The 20836-nt window shown below is 42.7% G+C and overlaps 1 protein-coding gene across 7 annotated transcripts in view; it reads left to right on the top strand.

Moving 5' to 3' along the window:
- The window catches only part of GJC1 (gap junction protein gamma 1), a 44623-nt gene extending 34693 nt beyond the window's left edge, over positions 1 to 9930 (top strand). For all 7 annotated transcript variants that reach the window (XM_012786768.3, XM_012786770.2, XM_012786772.3 and 4 more), the window contains 2 exons: positions 2962 to 3037; positions 4788 to 9930. In XM_012786768.3, the coding sequence (XP_012642222.2) occupies positions 4808 to 5998 (1191 nt within the window). In that variant the 5' untranslated portion in view covers positions 2962 to 3037; positions 4788 to 4807 and the 3' untranslated portion in view covers positions 5999 to 9930. The remainder of the gene's footprint in view (positions 1 to 2961; positions 3038 to 4787) is intronic.
- The last annotated feature ends 10906 nt before the right edge of the window (positions 9931 to 20836 follow it).

The following is a 20836-nucleotide window of genomic DNA, read 5'->3' as shown; positions in this document are numbered from 1 at the left end:
TAACAGTTTCAAAATGTTTCTCAGACCACACACTCGTTACCCAGAGATTATTTGATTTGACATTCTACTCAGAGCAAGAGTGGGTACTTAGAGAGGAAAGAGGAAATTACCAAAGAAAAACCTACCATAGATCAAAACGCTGGTCATGCTGCCATTCATTTTAGGAAGCCCATGGTTCTTTATTTTAGAACGAAAATTGCACAAAGACAAGTTCATTTTTACTACTAGACCCCTTTGCAAATTAGAACTTTGTAAATTAGTGTCATTTACACTTGGTATACTGATATGAATTCATATACACAGAGACTGGAAAGAAGTATGGAAAACCAAGACATTTTTAACCCTTTGCACTCATATGTCAAGTGTGACTTGACATGGCTAGCAAAAATTATAGAGATTAAAATTACTCTTTGAATGTATCAATAATTTGAAATATTAAAAAATCCAAATAAATAAGTTTGTATGAAAAGAAACTCTAGTTTTTTATTCTACTGCCACACTGTAAAATCTGGGGTATTTAAAAAATTAAATCCCGAGTAGAATAAAGGAATCTAGAAAAAAGCAAGCGAGTGCAAAGGGTTAAGTAGCTATGATTGTGGCTTTGTGTGTTGTTTCTTTCTTTCTTTTTTTTGAGACAGAGTCTCACTTTGTTGCCCAGGCTAGAGTGAGTGCTGTGGCGTCAGCCTAGCTCACGGCAACCTCAAACTCCTGGGCTCAAGCAATCCTTCTGCCTCAGCCACCCGAGTAGCTGGGACCATAGGCATGTGCCACCATGCCGGGCTAATTTTTTCTATATATATTAGTTGGCCAATTAATTTCTTTCTATTTATAGTAGAGACGAGGTCTCGCTCTTGTTCAGGCTAGTTTTGAACTCCTGACTTGAGCAATCCGCCCGCCTCGGCCTCCCAGAGAGCTAGGATTACAGGCATGAGCCACCGCGCCCGGCCTGTGTTGTTCCTTTTAATGTTACGGGTTTATTTTTTTCCCCACAGTAAAATTATGTTAAGAGAAGCAAAGTGAATTAATCTGGGTATATCCAGTATACAGAAGACCAAGTATCCACACCCCACATCTTCTACCCTCATGGGCATTTTGTGATCAAGATCATTAACTATGGGGATACCCATTCCAAAGACTTTTCAGAGTATAGGTATAGGGTGCTATGGCTCTTAGGAATGCCCATGGAAAACCAGGCTCTAAGGGTTCAGGATTTTCTAGGCCTACAGCTTATCCAGCACAGAATACATACTTCTAGGTGTATAAAATGGCTGTTGTTTTTTTATTAAACTTACGTAAGCTTCAAAGGGTTTATCACCAATTCCTCCCACCAAAGAAAAAGTTATTGTGTGATGAGATGCTGAACTATTAGGAAGTGCTTACATAGCAATAATTATTTTAAAAGATACCCATTTATCTTTAATAATGATGGAAGTATAGAGGATGAGTTTTCTGACTAACAATTGTATTTTCCTTACTTTGGCTTATTGAAACATAGAATTTCAGGGTTTGGGGGAAATGCATTAGATATGTTTGGGGGAAATCTGAGCCTGCAGGGAACTCTGTTACGGAGTTCTGTGTTGGAAGTCTGGCTTACATCACCATTTAAAAATTACATATTATTTACTTCTTGTTTTGTGGTTTTATAACTTGTATATTTAGTGAGAGAAGGAAAAGAAGTGAGCTCAGTTGGAAAACAGGGCTAGAAATGGGAGTTATAAGTCCTGCGGTGAGATCTTTATATGTAAATCTTGATGCCTGCACTTCATTTTTTTTCTTGCTTCATTGGTCTTTTGGAAATTGTTCCAGTTTTTTTTTTTTTTCCTCCTGTATCTAAAAAGAAAAAAGTCTTTTAAATTAAGTTACTGTGAACACATAACACTTGGGGATTGTTTTAAATTTGTTAAATGATAGTAATGAACAATGTTGGACCTTATGGATGACTTTCGGCCATCACTATTCAGAGTTAGCAGAACTTGATAATGAGCAGTAATAATTCATCTTGGAATTTGCCTCCAGAACTGTAAGAATCATCTTGGAATTTGTTTTGATTTTTACTCCAGTACAGATACAGGTGTTTTCTTTCTGTGGCTGTTGAATCTGTAACTCATCTCCTGTGGAGCCGGGTGTCCCAATGGCTGAGAGCCAGAAGTTGGGTGTTTTAGATAGACAGCTTGCTCTTATCTTAGTTAGCTGCTCAAATCCCAGTGAGAGGTGTATTGGCTGCTCCAGGGAATAGAGCACGCAGGGTGAAGATTTTTGCAAGGCCTTTAGTGACCTGCTTTTAATTTGCTGGGATTCTTCTGCTTTGGGTTTTTCCAGTGGGTGCCAGAGTTCATTTGCTTTAGATTTCCACAAATGACTCATCTTCCTGCCATATTTTCTTAGAATACAATGACTTAAGAATCTTTGGGTCACTGTCACATAGTTTGTCCTACTACATGTATGGGAGGAGAAAACAGTGGTATTCAAACTCAGACTTGTTTCCATCTCATTGTGATTGATTCCTTTGGTAAGTAGAAAACTTTGTTTCTTGGCCAGGCGTGGTGGTTCAAGCCAGTAATCCTAGCACTCTGGGAGGCCGAGGCAGGTGGATCGTTTGAGCTCAGGAGTTCGAGACCAGCCTCAGCAAGAGTGAGACCTGGTTTCTATTAAAAGTAGAAAGAAATTAGCTGAACAACTAAAAATGTACATAGGAAAAATTAGCCAGGCATGGTGGCGCATGCCTGTAGTCCCAGCTACTCTGGAGGCTGAGGCAGTAGGATTGCTTGAGCCCAGGAGTTTGAGGTTGCTGTGAGCTAGGCTGATGCCACAGCACTCTAGCCTGGGCCACAGAGTGAGACTCTGTCTCAAAAAAAGAAAGGAAAAAAAAAACTTTGCTTCTTCCTTAAAATGGCGTTTTAGTGATTCATTATTTTCTATGGGAGGAAGCTTACGACCTGCTCTTTTCTTTTTTTCTTCTAGAGGGAATCTGGAAAAGTTGCAGGGAAGACATCATTTCTCTAAGAACAGTTTGGGTAACAGAAGTTCTGGAAAACAGGTAAAGTGTATTTAAACTTCTTTGGTAATGTGACAGATCCCCTGTAATCTGCAGAAGTAAACTGGGAAAGAAGAAGTGGAAAGCTAGATGTACGTTGTGCCAAGACTCTATTAGGGATTTTACATATATTATCTCATTTAGATGTTTTTTTTTCTTTTTATAAAAAATTCATTTTAATTTTTTTAATTATCTTTCCTTTTTTTTTTACTTACCAATTCATACAAGAACTTGCATCATTTAGATGATTTTTTACCTGTAAAAATCTGAGTAAACCTGTCTTTGAAAATGTTGTGTTACTATCTACCATAAACAAGATAGAGAAATATAATTTATAAACTTTGTTATGTAGTAAAGGGCTATGATATTTGTTGCAAGACCACTCACTGTGGGCTTCTAATTAAAACCAGAATCTGCTATGCTATGCAGCCTAGCTAGGGAGTGTCTTCCTAGTTCCTTTCTTTTATTTCAGTTCTTGATCATTACGTGTAGTTTGTAGCTATACCATCTCTATAATTCCTTTTAACACTTTGTCACTTGCTCCACAATTTAAGTTTCCTAATAAGCCACCTCTTCACAGTGGAGTCCAACCCAAGTGTCTCCTTTATGTTCTCAGTGGTGGTCTTTCAGTGACTGGACTGAATAACTACACCTGTGTGTTGTTTTCTTCTCTATATCACAAAGTGTTCTGAAGGTCTCATGAAAAAACAATATATGTAGCTCACCCGCCCTTCCTCCTTCTCTTCACTCTTCATATACACATAAAAACAACAATATATGTAAAGAACCCAGTGTACTGCATCTGAGAAATACATCTCAATAAATGATAGCTGTAATTCTATTTATTTATTTTAATATTTTAATTTTCTTTTTTTTAGACAGAGTCTCACTCTGTTGCCCAGGCGAATGCTGTGGTGCCAGCCTAGCTCACAACAACCTCAAACTCCTGGGCTCAAGCGATCCTCCTGCCTTAGCCTCCCGAGTAGCTGGGACTACAGGCATGTACCAAGATGCCCAGCTAATTTTTCTTCTATCTTTAATAGAGACAGGGTCTCGCTCTTGCTCAGGCTGGTCTTGAGCTCAAGTGATCCTCCCACCTCAGCCTCTCAGAGTGCCAGGATTCAGGCGTGAGCCATTGCGCCTGGTCAGTTAGGACTATTCACTTCAGTGTACGAGCACTTGTTTGGGCCTACAGGGTCCTAGAAAGTCTGGTTTGCTTTCTTATCTTCCCAGGTTTAAAAAGTAGAATTGTGGTAGGTGTGGTAGATCACACCTGTAATCCAGCACATTGGGAAGCTAACGTGGGAAGATCACTTGAGGCCAGGAGTTCAAGACCAGCCTGGGCAACATAGCAAGATCCTATCTCTAAGAAATTAAAAAAAAAAAAATACTAGCTGAGTGTGGCAACATGCATCTGTAGTCCTAAGCTACTCAGGAGGTTGAGGCAAGAGGCTTGCTTGAACCTAGGAGTTTGAGGTTGCAGCGAGCTATGATCATGCCACTGCCCTCTAGCCTGGTGACAGAGCAAGAACCTGTCTCTTAAAAATTTTTTCTCCAGTTGCTTCTTGTGGTAATAAATAAATATAAATAGGCTGGGCACAGTGGCTGAAAAATAGTCATACCTAAGGGTCGCAGAGAATGAGGTGCTCATATTTAATCTTATGTAAAGTAGTAGTTCCTAGAAATGTCATAAATAAAAATTAAGATTTTAATATTTGTTGGTTTTCCTTTGGTATTTTTCCACTTTTATTAGGGCAAACCAATTCAATCACCATGAGTTGGAGTTTCCTGACTCGCCTGCTGGAAGAGATTCACAACCATTCCACATTTGTGGGGAAGATCTGGCTCACTGTGTTGATTGTCTTCCGGATTGTTCTTACAGCTGTAGGAGGAGAGTCCATCTATTATGATGAACAAAGCAAATTTGTGTGCAACACAGAGCAGCCGGGCTGTGAGAATGTCTGCTATGATGCCTTTGCACCCCTCTCCCATGTGCGCTTCTGGGTTTTCCAGATCATCCTGGTGGCCACTCCTTCGGTGATGTACCTGGGCTATGCCATTCATAAGATTGCCAAAATGGAGCACGGTGAAGCAGACAAGAAAGCAGCTCGGAGCAAACCCTATGCGATGCGTTGGAAACAACACCGGGCTCTGGAAGAAACAGAAGAAGACCATGAAGAGGATCCCATGATGTATCCAGAAATGGAATTAGAAAGTGAAAAGGAAAATAAAGAGCAGAGCCCACCTAAACCGAAGCATGATGGCCGACGACGGATTCGGGAGGATGGGCTCATGAAAATCTATGTGTTGCAGTTGCTGGCAAGGACCGTATTTGAGGTGGGTTTTCTGATAGGGCAGTATTTTCTGTATGGCTTCCAAGTCCACCCATTTTATGTGTGCAGCAGACTTCCTTGCCCTCATAAGATAGACTGCTTTATTTCTAGACCCACTGAAAAGACCATCTTCCTTCTGATAATGTATGGTGTTACAGGCCTTTGCCTATTGCTTAACATTTGGGAGATGCTTCATTTAGGGTTTGGGACCATTCGAGACTCCCTAAACAGTAAAAGGAGGGAACTTGAAGAACCGGGTGCTTATAATTATCCTTTCACTTGGAATACACCATCTGCTCCCCCTGGCTATAACATTGCTGTCAAACCAGATCAAATCCAGTACACCGAATTGTCTAATGCTAAGATCGCCTACAAGCAAAACAAGGCCAACATCGCCCAGGAACAACAGTACGGCAGCCATGAGGAGAACCTCCCGGCTGACCTGGAGACTCTGCAGCGGGAGATCAGAATGGCTCAGGAACGCCTAGATCTAGCAATCCAGGCCTACAGTCACCAAAACAATCCCCATGGTCCCCGGGAAAAAAAGGCCAAAGTAGCGTCCAAAGCTGGGTCCAACAAAAGCAGTGCTAGTAGCAAATCAGGGGATGGGAAGACCTCCGTCTGGATTTAATCTTGGCTGGGCTTAAAACTTACGCTTTTCATGGTTTATGGTAAGCAACAGCTCACTGAATAATGACTTCCATTGAGTAAACATTTGGCTCTGGTTATCTTCAGGGATGCTGTTGGCTCTTGATCCAAGCTCAGGGGACTCTGAAGGCGAGGTTGGGATGAGGGTGAAAAGAGGGAAACATGGTGTTCTGGGCACATGTTCTCAGCAATAATACAGTTGCAGAACTTTACATTTGTGTCTTCCAGATCTGGAAAAGAACATATATTTAAATCATTCTTATTGAACAGTTTTTGTATGTACAGTATTATGGTACATTTTTTTTAGTATGAGAACTTTTTTTGTATTTGTACATTGGACTGCTGTAGTTATACTTTTATATTAAAGGAAAGAAGTCCTTATAAGTAATGCCTACTTAGGCTAGTGTTATTACTTCATTCAGCAAATTCTACCCTGCCTTTATAGTTTTAATAGATGCTACACCTAATAAAAGTGCCTCTCATATTACAGGAAAGATTTCAGATATGGAAGGAAACTGAGGAGGAAGTATAATTTTTCAGTCTTGGAAAGAAATCCACAGTAGAAGGAAGTTGAGATCTTTCTTTTACATGAGAAATCTTTGAATTTCATTCATGTGACCAGAGTTGTAGTCAATTTTGAAAACCTGTTCATATTTTCAAAGGAGGTAAATAATTAACTGTGGGATTCCTTTAAATATCAAGCATTGCCAATATGTGCTTCGATAATGTGTATATAATTTAAATTCTTTCAAAAGACTAATAAAGGTATCCCCAGTCCAGTAGCAGTGTGGAGAACCTGGCTAGAGTTGATGCTGAGCTGCATCTCTCTGAAAGCAAAGCCATGCCTGGAAAATGAGCCCTAGTGTAGGATGTAGTTGTGTTTGATTTGCCTTACGCCTCTATCCAGAAACCTGCCTCTCTCTATGGTTTCTTAAGAAGCCAGTTATGGATATTTTATTTGTTACCATTAGAAATATAAAAGTCCCCTTGCAGACTAAGAATACTTGAAAGGTATTTGTACTGCAAATGGCAGGAGGCCAAAATCCAAATTCCTTATTTTTTATAATTTACTGTGGAACTTCTATGATTTACTTCTGCCAGGGTAGGATTCTGCCTGAAAGGTCATTCTGACTTGGGATTCTGTCTGTAAATAGACGTAAAGAGAAGTTCAGTATTTATTCCCTGTAGGCATATGTATTTGTAAATGGCAAGCATTAATGTTCATCACACTAATTATAATTTGCAATATTGCCATTTTCAACTTTATGTTGGAGAGAGCTTTGCTCTCTCATGTTCACATTGTTTTAAGTTTTGTGAGCTTCTCAGTAAGAGCTTGACAAAGGTTTAAAGGGGCCTTTGCTCCACCAGGGAGCATTTTATTTGAGTATCCCACTCTTTTCTAACAGAAAGCTGCAGGCCACTTCTTACTTTGAAATTCCAAAAGGATTATTTTTTATGTCTTAAATTTGAAATGCCAGTTCTCTACGATTTAGAAGTATAGTAGAATAGAGCCCTTTGTGCAGTTTTTTCCCCTTTGTTATTTTTCTATTATATTTTTTCTCTCCCTCCCTAAAAAAAAACTTAGTAGAAATTGTAACCTTACCATTCAGCCATTCATTTACTTTATTTTGCTTTTTTTTTTTTAATCTTTAAATTTTAGCCTAGAGGAAGCTCCTCAGGATCTCTAAACATCTTAAGTAAAAAGTAAACTCAGGTGAGACTAAAGGGGAAATTTCAGAAAATGTTTATACGTGTATGTATCATGGATAATTAATAGACATGCACAGTTTCCTTCAAACCAAATGCTTAATGAGGAAATTCATATAATTCCAAGAAAACAGGCAAGGTTTTAAACACCTGAACCTAGCTAAGACAAAGAACTACCAATTCTTATGTTGCTGAAGCTTCAAGCAGGTTTCTTAATTGAAGAACAGAAAATGCCCATACATATATGTACATCTATTCAGAGCCTGAAGGAAAACAGTGGCTTCGTCAGCAAAAAGATTGGGAATTTGAGAGTGGTGGAGAGGGAAGGAGTCAAGCAGAAATGCCAGGAAGAACCAGGGAAAGACATATGGCACCAGAAGCATCCACTCACTTTCTACAGACAGTGTCCATGGTGTTTCATCTTGGCCTGTTCTGCTGTGAATGTTATCTTTTGTGTCTGGATAACTCTTCAAGTTCTTAAGTATTTGGAAAGATACCCTGTCACCTCCCCACATGCACACACTTTTAAAATCTATTTTTATTCTCTTGCTGAAGTTTTATAACAAGAATTTCCCATCTCTGCCTTCTTAGTACATTCCTTTGAGCCTTTGAACCATATAAATTTGCCAAAGCCATTTTTTCCTAATGACATGTTATGGACTTACATTAAGAAAATGACACTATCAATGTCTAGTTTGACCCATTAGTTGGTCTGCATTGAATCTGTAAAAAATATTTTTCTGGAACTTGCAGGTATTTTTATTAAAAAACTTATTAGTTTTTTCCTTTTCCTATCAAAATCATACCATTTTGAATTGTTATATAAGACATGCTCTATCGTGACATTTGCTTATATAGAAGTTGAGTGCTTAGTTCTTCACATGCTACAATCAGGATGTGATTAACATCTTTATGTTCCTTAAAGTACTGTTGGATTTCTTCAAATGTGGCGTGTCCTTTGCTCTTCTTTGTTAAAATCTATTCAGAAGAGATCATAAAAGGAACAGGCTTGCTTTCTTAATTCAAACTTGAAGGGAGAATTAGATAACATTTTCCCCTAAAGAAATGTTAAGGTTCATTTTGTGGCTTTATCTTTGCTTATGACTTAGTTTTGCTCGTTTCTATATTTGTTCATTTAAAACCACAAGTATGTTACATCATTTTCTGGGGATTTTCCTTGACTAACATCTGTAGAATTATTTACTCTTTAAAAATGTTCTTTGCCATCTGAAATGGTTCTCACAGTTTAGGACTCCCACATGTCTGTCTTTTTAGAAGGCCACGTGTATCTTTAAATGGAAAAAAATCAGTATTAGTTACCTTAACTCTTGTGATTTCTTCATCATATGAAATTAGGCAGATCACTTTACTTTTCCAAGTTTCAGGAGCCACTTACCTCTCAGAAGTGTTAGGAAGTAGTTAGAGCCTCTGGTAAAAGGTGTTAACCAGCTATTATATTATTGGTCACTTGTCTGAACTTGGAGCTTAAAAAAACTATTGGTGGTAGTAAAATGTGCTTCAGTGCTCTTATCACAGGCATCAGTGATGGTTTGAAACACAGACTTTAAGCAATTTATACCAAGAAGGGACTTAAATGTTATTCTTATTAGTTATATGTATGATTTACCCACTCAGCTTCTAGATGTCCATGCTTTATGCTTTCTGTCTCATTTAAGAGACAGTTCCCTTCTAAAAATAACATCTATAGTTGATAAATTTTTGGCCAGCCAGCTTTCTGTAAAAGTCAAGGATGTTATACTTGAACCTATTTCAAGAAATGCCTTTTTATAAATCAAAGGTCTTTCCTGGCTGTGAAGAAAATACCTGAGGTCAGACACAGCTGGTTGCTGGTCATTTTGATTGGAAGGTTCCAGGTATTAGATTAATTTTATCTTTATAAAAATCATGTAATCTCATAAAGAGTCACCACCTAAAAGTCATAAAGCCCCTGTACCTATACAGGGCACTTTGGAAACAAAATTTCAACTCATATGTTACAAATCTGTAATAATTCACAGTCACCATCAAATGTTAGAATCATTAGGTTGAATTGCACACTTGTCCTCATTCTTACCACACATCATGAAGAGCTTAAACATTTTTATTTGCTATTGTCTCTATTGTAGTTCTGTTGTTGTTTTTAATAATGATATTAAGTGGGTTTGGTTTACACACATTCCACGTTAAAAATCATACTTTTTAAAGAATCAATTCCAAAATCCAGGAGTCCAAATACAAGTTCTCCAATGTAAAGTCTCTACAGAGATAAAAGGAATTCTGCATTTCAGAGTTGGCTTATTGAACCAGGTGAAGACATTTGGCTCTATGCTTCCAAGATTGAAAATGGTTTTCTTTATTGTACTCTCAATTGTGTTTTTTTAAATCTCTTACAGCAGTCTCTACCTCAGGCACTAAGTGTTATAAGGTTAGCATATTGATATGAAAAAGTTAGCTAGGACTTCCAACCTTTTAAGATAATTTAAATGTCAAATTCAACTGTTATCCAGCAATCTGATGTAATGTGGTGTGCAGTTTGGATAATGCATGAACATCTAAGGAATTACCTGTTCTAGTGCCAAAGATCACTTGTTGCTGATTTTGTTCTGTACAGTGTATGTAAAACTTTCATGGTGGAGACAGACTTTGTGCTCAAGGCCTTGTCTCTAGGGAGATTTTGTCATTTCCAAGCGTTTTATCAGTTCCAAATACAGTTTAGAAGATTCATTTGTGGTCTGTGCATCCTTTCCCAAAATTCGAAACCCATTGAAAACTGGGCTGCCAGGAAATATCATACTGGGAATTTTACTCCATTCTTTATATAAATAGTACTCAAAAGTTTACACAGGATACCTGATATGAAAATGTCTTTGTATATTCACCTGTAAATTGGTCTTGGTGGGAATACATGAACAGAGAAATTTCCAACTAAAAGTTTGGGCTCAAAAAATGTCCTTTTTTTTTAGCTGGGTTGGAGCTCTTCCTGGACTGCTGTGGCTACATGGATGGGCGTATTCGTGGAGTCACAAGTCTGGGAAGCATAGGTAGCCTGGTGGGGAGGCTGCAGTCTACGCTTGGAGGCAGGGAACACACCCTTGGCTCTCTTTGGTTCTTGAGGCTTTTCCTCTGAACTTTTCCTCTGAACTGCCTTCTGAGAGGGACACTCCACAGCAGCAGAGACAGAGCATTGTCACTGGTATGCCTAATCCACCTCCTGAGAAGGGAAGAGTGTGGGAGAGGGTGGATGAGAGGGGAGCATTTATGGCAACAATGCCCTCTGTTCCCACAGACTTGGGAGAGCTGACTGGTAGGGCATGCACAGAGCCCACCCTCAGCAGCACACTGTGTACGCTGGTCAGCTAACCATATTTGGTATTAAACTTGTGAGCTGTTTCAAAGCTGTCGGAACCGTTAAATCACTCCAATTCTGTTAGGGTTTTTTGTTGTTTTTTTTTTTTTTTTTTAGTGTTTTTCGAAACAAGAACTTGCTCTGTCGCTCGGGCTAGAATGCAATGGTGTCATCATAGCTTACTGCAGCCTCAAACTCCTGGGCTCCAGCGATCTTCCTGCCTCAGTCTCCTGAGTAGCTGGGACTATAGGCTTGAGCCACCACACCTGGCTGATTTTTCTATTTATAGAGACAGAGTCTTGCTCTTAGGCTGGTTTTGAACTCCTGGCCTCAAGCAGTGCCGCCTTGGCCTCCCAGAGTGCTAGGATTACAGGAGTGAGCCACCATGCCAGGCCTGTTAGTTTTGGAAATTGATTCTTTGGCAGATTTGCCAACAGAACAGCGACTAATACTTGAAAAACGTACTGTGGCATCACAATGTTCAGTCTGTTTTCTTTGCTACATAAAGTTTAAAAACTATTTTTAAGGTTGTAAGGGCTCGTATTCCTATGCAATAAGGCTTTGCATCCTTTAGACAGGGCACGGTGGAAGCAGGTAGTACAGAAGCACGAAGAACATGGAGGTGGGCGCAAAGCTGAGAAGGAATCCAGGTCTGCACAGGCCAGTGTTACTTTGCTATTCCAAGAGAATTGTTCAGAAGCTCTTGCTAGTGGGGCCTTTTTAGTGTGTAGGTTACAAATGCATACAGTTAAGTAACCACCACTACAAGGTACAGAATAGTTGCATCACCCAAAGATTCTTCCTAGGTGGTTGTTACGTACATTACAGCTTGAAAACTACTCATCTTAGAAAATAGTTTTTCAAAACGGCCAGAATAAAAGGGAAAAGGGTTGTTTTGAATTATTTCTGTGCAAGGTTTAGACCTGGCATAGCATGTGAGTTTCATCTTGTCTGCCAGCTCAGAAGGACTGGTGGCTGCTGCGAGGAAGGACTACGGAGAGGGCCCAGAGGCTCATCTGGATTCAGTCAAATAATCTGTAAGTGACTTGAGGGCGGGGCAGGGGGGCTGGCAAGAGTATGCCATCTTAACTAGATGTTTTAAGTGTGAGTTTTCAAACGACATAGAATAGGGATTCAGGACTTCTGGCTCATGGCTATGACTAGACCCTTGTGAAAATAACCTTCCCACCTTCTATGTAAATGGGAGTTGGTGTCATTACCAAGAAATGTACTTAGGAATTAGAAATTTCTCCATCCTATGTTTAATGACATCTTTGAGGAAAATAGGAATAGGAAGTGACTCAGGATTGAAAAACACCCAAGGAAAAGAGATGACATGGTGACAAGCATTTTTTGTCAGTTGATTTTCTCTCCTGCCCCCTCAATCCTGAGGAAACGGCACAGCATTTCCTTGCCCTGTCCTTGACACACTCTGCCTACTCTAAACTAGATTAGGGAGTTGTGAAAGAAAACCTAAGGAAGCCCACTGCTAGCGCCTGGAGGAGAAAACTGACGACTCCCTCCACCTTAGGCCAGACCTCCCAGAGTATCCTTGTCTGCCTGGCTCTCCTGAGGCTGTCACACAGGCGGGAGGCTGACAGCCTTAAACTCCAGGCAAGGCAGAACCAAGCAACTGTTCATAACCGATTTCAGTGAATGGCCAGTGACCTGAATGGGACCTGATCATGGGGAAAAACGATATAGAACTAGATAGCTTTTTAAAAATTTTATTTTTAGTTCATGTACTCCTTTGAAAGTGTAATTTTATCTTTGTACTGAGAACATCGAAAAACACTGACAGGGAGCTCCTTTGGCCTGGCCCATTTTTCTGAAAGCAGTTGCAGCTGTGGCTTCTGCCCAGCAGGCAGACAGTGATGTTAGATCCTGTACCCAGCTGCTGTTCAGAGCTGTGACAGCCTCAGTCTCTGACTACAGAGTGATCTGCAGGCACTGGGAGGACAGGGGCACCTTAAGACATTTTTAACCACAAAAGCCCCAGAAACAGTGCAAGTTGTTGATGGATTATTTACTTCACATTCAGATTGGGAAATGATCAAGCTTTAGGAAACAGACAAGAAGGACCTTGGCCAGGCGCAGTGGCTCATGCCTGTAATCCTAGCACTCTGGGAGGCTGAGGCGGGTTGATTGCTCAAGGTGAGGAGTTCAAGACCAGCCTGAGCAAGAGTGAGACCCTGTTTCTACTAAGAAATTAGCTGGACAACTAATAATACATAGAAAACACTAGCCAGGCATGGTGGCGCATGCCTGTAGTCCCAGCTACTCAGGAGGCTGAGGCAGCAGGATCACTTGGGCCCAGGAGTTTGAGGTTGCATGAGCTAGGTTGACGCCACGGCACTCTAGCATGGGCAACAGCGAGACTGGGGGGGGGGGGGGGGGGACGGGGACCTGCAAGGTCTGGACCAGATTATAGACCAGTTTGTAATTATGCTGGTTAGCTCCAGTGGTCAGCTTTTCGGAGTTTTGACCTAGAAAGAGACATGATGTGTGGTGAGGACTTATTTTACAGTCTTGTAATGCTTAACGACAAGGATATGTTCTGAGAAATGCATCATTAGGCAATTCCACTGTGTGGATATCAGAGTATGCTCGCACAAACTTGACCAGTGTGGCCTATTGCCCCTAAGCAGCAAACCTGTATGGCATGTTCCTCTACTGAACACTGAAGACAACTGTAATACAATGGGTAAGTATTTGTGTATCTGAACATATATAAACATAGAAAAGGTACAGTAAAGGCTGGGCGTGGTGGCTCACACCTGTAATCCTAGCACTCTGAGAGGCCGAGGCGGGTGGATTGCTCAAGATCAGGAGTTCGAAACCACCCTGAGGAAGAGCGAGACCCCGTCTCTACTATAAATAGAAAGAAATTAATTGGCCAACTAGTATATATACAGAAAAAATTAGCCGGGCATGGTGGCACATGCCTGTAGTCCCAGCTACTCGGGAGGCTGAGGCAGGAGGATTGCCTGAGCCCAGGAGATTGAGGTTGCTGTGAGCTAGACTGATAAAAGATAAAATATGGTACACCTGTATAGGGCACTAACCAGGAATGGAGCTTGCAGGACTGGAAGTTTATCTGGGTGAGTGAGTGAGTGGTGAGTGAATGTTAAGGTCTAGGACATTGCTGTACACTACTGTGGATTTTATAAAAACTGTACACTTAGGCTACACTAAAGTTATTTAAAATTTTTTTTCCTTCAATAATAAATTAATCTTAGCTTACTATTACTTTTTTACTTTATAAACTCTGAAAGCTTTTTCTCTATTTTTAAAGTTTTTTATTTTTTACTTTTTAAACTTTGTTAAAAACTAAGAAACACACACACAAATTAGCCTAGGCCTACACAGGGTCAGGATGATCAATATCACTGCCTTCTGCCACCACATCTTGCCTCCTGAAGGACCTGCCTGAGGCTGTTTTACAGTTAACTTTTTTATATATCAGTAGGCGTACACTGTAACGTAACAATAAAAAGTATAGTGTGGTAAATACATACACCAGTAGCATAGTCACTTATTATTATCATGTATTAAGTACTGCACATAATTGTATATACTAGACATTTTTTTTTTTTTTTGAGACAGAGTCTTACTCTGTTGCCCAGGCTAGAGTGCCATGGCGCCAGCCTCGCTCACAGCAACCTCAAACTCCTGGGCTCCACAATCCTTTTGCCTCAGCCTCCCGAGTAGCTGGGACTATAGGCATGTGCCACCATGCCTGGCTAATTTTTTCTATATATTTTTTTTTTAGTTGGCGAATTAATTTCTTTCTATTTTTAGTAGAGACAGAGGTTTCGTTCTTGCTCAGGCTGGTTTGGAACTTGGGACCTTGAGCAATCCTCCTGCCTCGGCCTCCCAGAGTGCTAGGTTTACAGGCATGAGCCACCGCGCCCAGCCTTGTGCTAGACTTTTATACAACCAGCAGTGCGGTAGGTTTACACCAGCATCACCACAAACACGTGAGCAATACCTTGCGCACCACAACATTGCTAGCGATAGGAATGTTTCGGCTCCATTATAATCTTAATAGGACCACCATCACATTGACTGAAATGTCATCTGTTGCATAACTGTATTTAACTTGAGTGAGCCGCCACTCCAGCTAGCCCTCTGAGCAGTCTGCTGTGCTGCTGAGAAGTAGCTAGGAGCAGGCAGGGAAGGGCGTCCAGCGCAGATGCGGGTGTGTGGGGTATTTCTCACGCGGTGAGGAGGAATAAGAAATAGCAGAATTAGGTACTTGCCTGAGGAGGCTATGGATAGATGGGCAGGAGCCCATCAGCCGTGACTGAGCATCGCCAGAAATACAGGATGCCTGGTTACATTTGAACTTCAGATCAACAATGAATAACTTTTTATGTATTGTGTGGGACATAGTTATATCAAAAAATTACTTGATGTGAAATTCATGTTCAACTGGGTGTCCTGTGTTTTTATTTGCTAAAATTAGCAGCCCTTCCTTGACTTAACTGAGACATGCATTATGCGGCCTGGTAACAGAGGATGAAAAAGGCTTTGGTCAAATATTAGAAAAACTATGAGCATAAACTATCTGCTGAGCCTGAGCCCCTTCATTTAGAAAGATGGTAAGATGTCATGTTCTCTAGAATACCTTAGAGGAAAAGAAAAAAAAGTCATGCTACCAGTGAGGAATATTGGTCTTTCCTGTTTATGGCAATTCACCTTTGGAAAAAAGCACTTTTTGGTTCTATAATGTTTTATTTTTTATTTTTAGAGACAGGGTCTTACTCTGTCACCCAAGCTGGAGTGCAGTGGTGCAATCACAGCTCACTGCAGCCTCGGACTCTTGGGCTTAAGGGATCCTCCTGCTTCAGCCTCCCAAATAGCTGGGACTACAGGCATGTGCCACCACACCCAGATTATTTATTATTTTGTAGAGATGGGGTCTTGCTCTTGCTCAGGCTGGTCACGAACTCCTGGCCTCAAGTAATCTTCCCACCTAGGCCTCCCAATAGTCTTGTCTTTTTGAAAACACACAAGGGCAGGGTGTGGTGGCTTGTGCCTGTAAATCTAGCACTTTGGGAGACCAAGGTGATTGGATCACTTGAGGCTAGGAGTTTGAGACCATCCTGGGCAAAATAGTGAGATCCTGTCTCTATAAAAAAGAAAAAATTAGCCAGGTGTGGTGGCATACTCCTGTAGTCCCAGCTACTTGGGACATTGAGCTAGGAGGTTCACTTGAGCCTGGGAGTTGGAGGTTACAGTGAGCTGTGATTGTGCCATTGTACTCCAGCCTGGGCAACAGAGGGAGACCTTGTCTCAAAAAAATAAAAACTAGAAGCACACATGCACATATCTTTAAACACAGAAAAGTATGAAGGAAATAATCATTTTTAGTGTCTTCATGTAATAAATTCTTTGAACAAGGATTGATATGTAGTTTTTTACCATCCTAAAAACTAAAAGCTATATTAAATTTAGCTCACATAACTTTCTCAGATTTAGTATCTACAGATTTAGGCAAAATCAGGGTAAGATCAAGGCCAATACATACACATTCTTGATGTGGCCTGATCAGAGTACAGACATGAAGGAGTGTCTTAGGACAAAGGCACTAGTGGGTCGAAATTGTAGGGAGCCAGAACTCGATTACAGCTTGAGTTTTCTGATAGAGAATCCTTGGGTTTTGAGGAGGTATGCTTCCTGTCGTTTTTAAGGATTTCCACAAAGGCCAAGTGCAGAATAGTTTCTTAGGTCCCTCCGTCTTCAGATTCTGTCTGGAGAATAGGGTTGTAATCTCCATCCCCTTTACAACAACACTGATTATTAGGATTTTTTTTTAACATCTTTCATTCTTTCCCCTGAAGTGCCCAGAAATGCTGGGCAAGTATTTCAGTAGGTAAACACTATAAATCTTTGACATTTATGAAATACTCAGGGACGGGAAGAACCATAAAAGTCCTTGGAGCAGCAGGACTTTCCTACCTCAGTGCTGTTTCCACGCCAACGTCCTAACAAGGACGTGTTAGGTGGCCCTGCAGAAAGGCTCTGGGGAAGATGCAGAGACGTAAAAGGAGACCTTCTTGGTGGCTTTACAAGAGTTGCAGAAAATAGGACTTTAAAAATAAAAGTAACTTTGGTGGTATAGCTTGAAGTCTGAAGTGAAAAAAGAAAAACATTAATGTAAATAAATATAAAAAAAATAATGATAAAAAAAAAGTCACACTGCCCTTCAAGCATTACAGGCAGCGGGAAGGGTGAGCTCAAGGGGCTATGTCTTCTCAGGCTGGTTTCGCGCTCTGTGGAGCGGGGACAGTCACAGCCCTGCCATGCTCCGTGGTTGTGCTGGCCACCTGAGGTGCCCGTGCTGGTACTGGGAAGAATGATGTTTCCACTGATGAATCTAGAAAAGCTGAGAGGGAAGCCAGTTGGGGGAAAGGGTGGGATTGGGAATGTAATCGTGATTCTTTATAGCAACGGATCAGGTATTCCTTCTGTCATGCAACGGGAAAGAAATGTCCACAGTGAGCACACGCCGTGGGGTGTCTCACATGAAACTGTTTTGCTTCCAGATCCCAGAGACCACTCAGATTCCAGATTAAACTCCAGTTACGCAGAACAGCTGGCAGTCTGGACTGTCAGGTCCCATTTTACACTTCCTCTTTGTTCCAGCCCAACATCCAGCCACCAGCCTGCTTTAGTGGTGGCCCCGATTGTTTGCTCCGTGAGCATTTATTAAGCACTGCCAATGTCGTAGGCCCCAGATTCCATGCTGGGAATGTGGCACTGCAAAAGGCAGACCCTGTCCCACACTCCAGGGACCAATGCTGTCTGGGGGAGCAGACTGTCAGGATTCGGATCTAGGAGGCCGAATGAGGAAGTGCTCCAAGAGCACAGGGCAAAGGCACCTAACCCAGCCTGGCTTTGGGGAGCAGTGAGAGATAAACTAAGACCTAACAGATGAGTAGGAGTCAGATAAAGTGGGGGAAGTCATAAATAAGAGGAAAGTCCAAGGGTGAGAACTTTGAAGGGACTGAAAGAAATTCCCAAGGCTGGAGCCTACTAGGGAAGATGGGCGGAAATGCACTGGAGAGGCTAGTAGGAAGATGGGCAAAGCAGAGCTCCTGGTGGGGAAGAGGAGGGAGGGGAGGGGAGGAGGAGGAGGAGGAGAGGAGGAGGGTAGCCTGAGGCAGCCCAAGATGAGCCAGGGTGGCCCTGAGCCGGATGGTGGACAGAGCGGGAGGCGGGTTTGCAGTTGGCAGCCCCAATGTTTGCTTCGAGGACTGCATGGGTGGCGGGAACTGTGGCGGCAGGAGTGAGCAGCGCTAAGGTGGAGGCTCTGGGTGGGGGTGGTTTGGGGGGGATATTTATTTTTTTTTTAAGGACAGAAGGGGCCGGGTGAAGTGGCTCACGTCTGTATCCTAGCACTCTGGGAGGCCGAGGAGGGAGGATTGCTTGAGGTCAGGAGTTCGAGACCAGCCTGAGCAAGAGCAAGATCCCATCTCTATTAAAAATGGAAAAAATTAGCTGGGTGTGGCAGCATGCGCCTCTAGTCTCAGCTACTTGGGAGGCTGAGGCAGGAGAATCATTTGAGCCAGGGGTTTGAGGTTGCTGTGAGCTAGGCTGACACCACGGCACTCTAGCTGAGGGGAGAGAGCAAGATTCTATCTCAAAAAAAAAAAAAAAAGACAGACCCAAATGGGTTTGGATTATGGGAAAGAGTAGAAGAGATGGGGGAGGGTTGGTAGGTAAATGGCGAATGATGCCCTGAGGTGGCAGGAGGGCTTTCAGCCTGGGGTGGGAGGGGAGAGGTTGTCTGAGTGAGCAGGGGTGACTTCTGTAGAGAGCAAAGGAGGTGAGATGAGATGGTGGGGGAGAGGGAGGAGAGCCCTCCTGCTCCTGGGCACTGTGGGTGTGAGGGGCCATAGCGTGTCTGCCCGGCTGAGGCTGGTTCTGTGGTGCCGTCCATCTGAGCCATGCTGGGGTCTCTCTCCCCCTAAGAGCAGCCGCGCCTCACACCATCCCCTCCTGCACTTAAATCCTCCACCCAGGAGTGACCCCAGGGTGGAGAAGTGGCACGTCCCCATAACAAAACAGGGCTTCCTGAGACGAGCTTCCTATGACGTGTCCTCGGTGGAGACGTGGGAGCATGTTCCTCACAGTGGCCTCTGAAATGCCAGGGATACCTTGTTTTTGGAGGCAGCTGGAATCAGGCTCCACATGGAAGAAGTTGCTGGGATTAGGCTGCAGGAAAGGCAGATAGCGAGTTTATTTTTAAACCCAAGTGGGCACTACAGCTGCCAGCAAGAAGCAGACGGCTCTTGGGGAAATGGAGATTGGCAGCCGGTCAGACACTTGTCAGGAAGCCTGGAGGCTGCCAAGTGGGCAGGGGTTCAGGTGGCTGAAGGCCAGGACTGAGTGTGAGGGTCTGCGGGGGGTGGAGGGGGACAGCGGTTAACCCTTCAGAGCCTGATGCCAGCATGGCCCGAGGAGGCCGCGGGGGCTGGGGGACTGAGCAGGAAGGATGGACAGATCTCAACTAGGTTGGGCTGACCCCTCGGGTGACAGGAGCTAGTGTGAATAACTGTCCTGTCCCCTCACCAGAGGCAGGTCTGGGTTCGTCTCCACCTGTGGTCTGACGGACCCTGTGGATAGCTTTGTGCAAAAGGAAAGGGCAGTCAGGAGTCTGCTAGGGCCCTTGCAGCTCTCCGTGCACTTGAAGGCCCCTAAAATCCCCTTGCATTTGGGGTGTTCTTTCAGCATTTGGGGGAGCCAAATGGCACTAGAGCCGAGAGCTGACCTGGATTGCAGCCTGTGACCAAGTGGCAGTCCCTCGCCCACACTCTACATGGAAAATCACCCACCTCATGAGGGGTGGCCACAGGTTCGGGTGGTGACGGGTCCCCTAAGGACTCCTGCACAGTCAGGGCTGCCAGGGCACATTTCAGGAGCTGTCACCAGGGGTGGTCTTTAGGTTTTAACAGTTCAGGCCTCATAGAGGACACAGCAACAATAGTCTGAGTCACAGCACTGACCAGTGTTTATCTCTTTCCTTTACTGTCAACACCAGAAGGCCAGAGGAGCCCCGGCCAGCAAGCATGGAGTTTCCGGGAATGGCTGGAGGCTTGCGGGAGTCTTCCTTAGCGCCAAGCCCCAGAGCTGGGGCTGCTTGGGGCTGCTTCTCTCTCTGCTGACATTCTGGAAAGGTTGATAGAAATCTCATTTTACCTACAGCAAGTTCCCGGGGGCCAGAGCCCCTTTCGGGGCAGGACGAATCTACATCCTCACTCCAGATTAAGTTAAAAGTCCCCAGCCCTGCCGACGTGCTGACTCCTCTCTTGCCTTCTAGAAAGGACTGTACACACAGGTTCCCTGCAGCCTTTGAGGAGGCTGTGTCCACTGTCCCTGTCCACGTCTTGCCTGCTGTAGTTGTCTGTTCCCTCTTCCGTCCTTGCTGTATTTCAAAGCTTCCTGGGCTTAAATGTTGCTACATACGGTAAGTAGCATCAGTTATAGCCACATGGAGCTGCTGAGCACTTGAAATGAGGATAGTTCAAACCCAGGTGTGCTTTAAGTGCAAAATACACCCCTGATTTCAAAGACTGGGTGTAAAAAAAACCCGTAACATCTCAATCATTTTTATGTTGATTATACATTGAAATTAGAATATTTTGAATGTATTGGATTTAATAAAATACATTAAAATTATCTTTACCTATCTTGACATTTTTAATACAGCTACTAGAAAGTTTAAAAATGCACATGTAATTTTTGTGGCCTGCATTCTAT

This window comes from Microcebus murinus, chromosome 18 (genome assembly GCF_040939455.1).
Source record: "Microcebus murinus isolate Inina chromosome 18, M.murinus_Inina_mat1.0, whole genome shotgun sequence".
In the NCBI taxonomy this organism is placed as follows: domain Eukaryota; kingdom Metazoa; phylum Chordata; class Mammalia; order Primates; family Cheirogaleidae; genus Microcebus; species Microcebus murinus.
The sequence above is the reverse complement of the archived record's forward strand: the minus strand, read 5'-3'. Positions and strand labels throughout refer to the sequence as shown.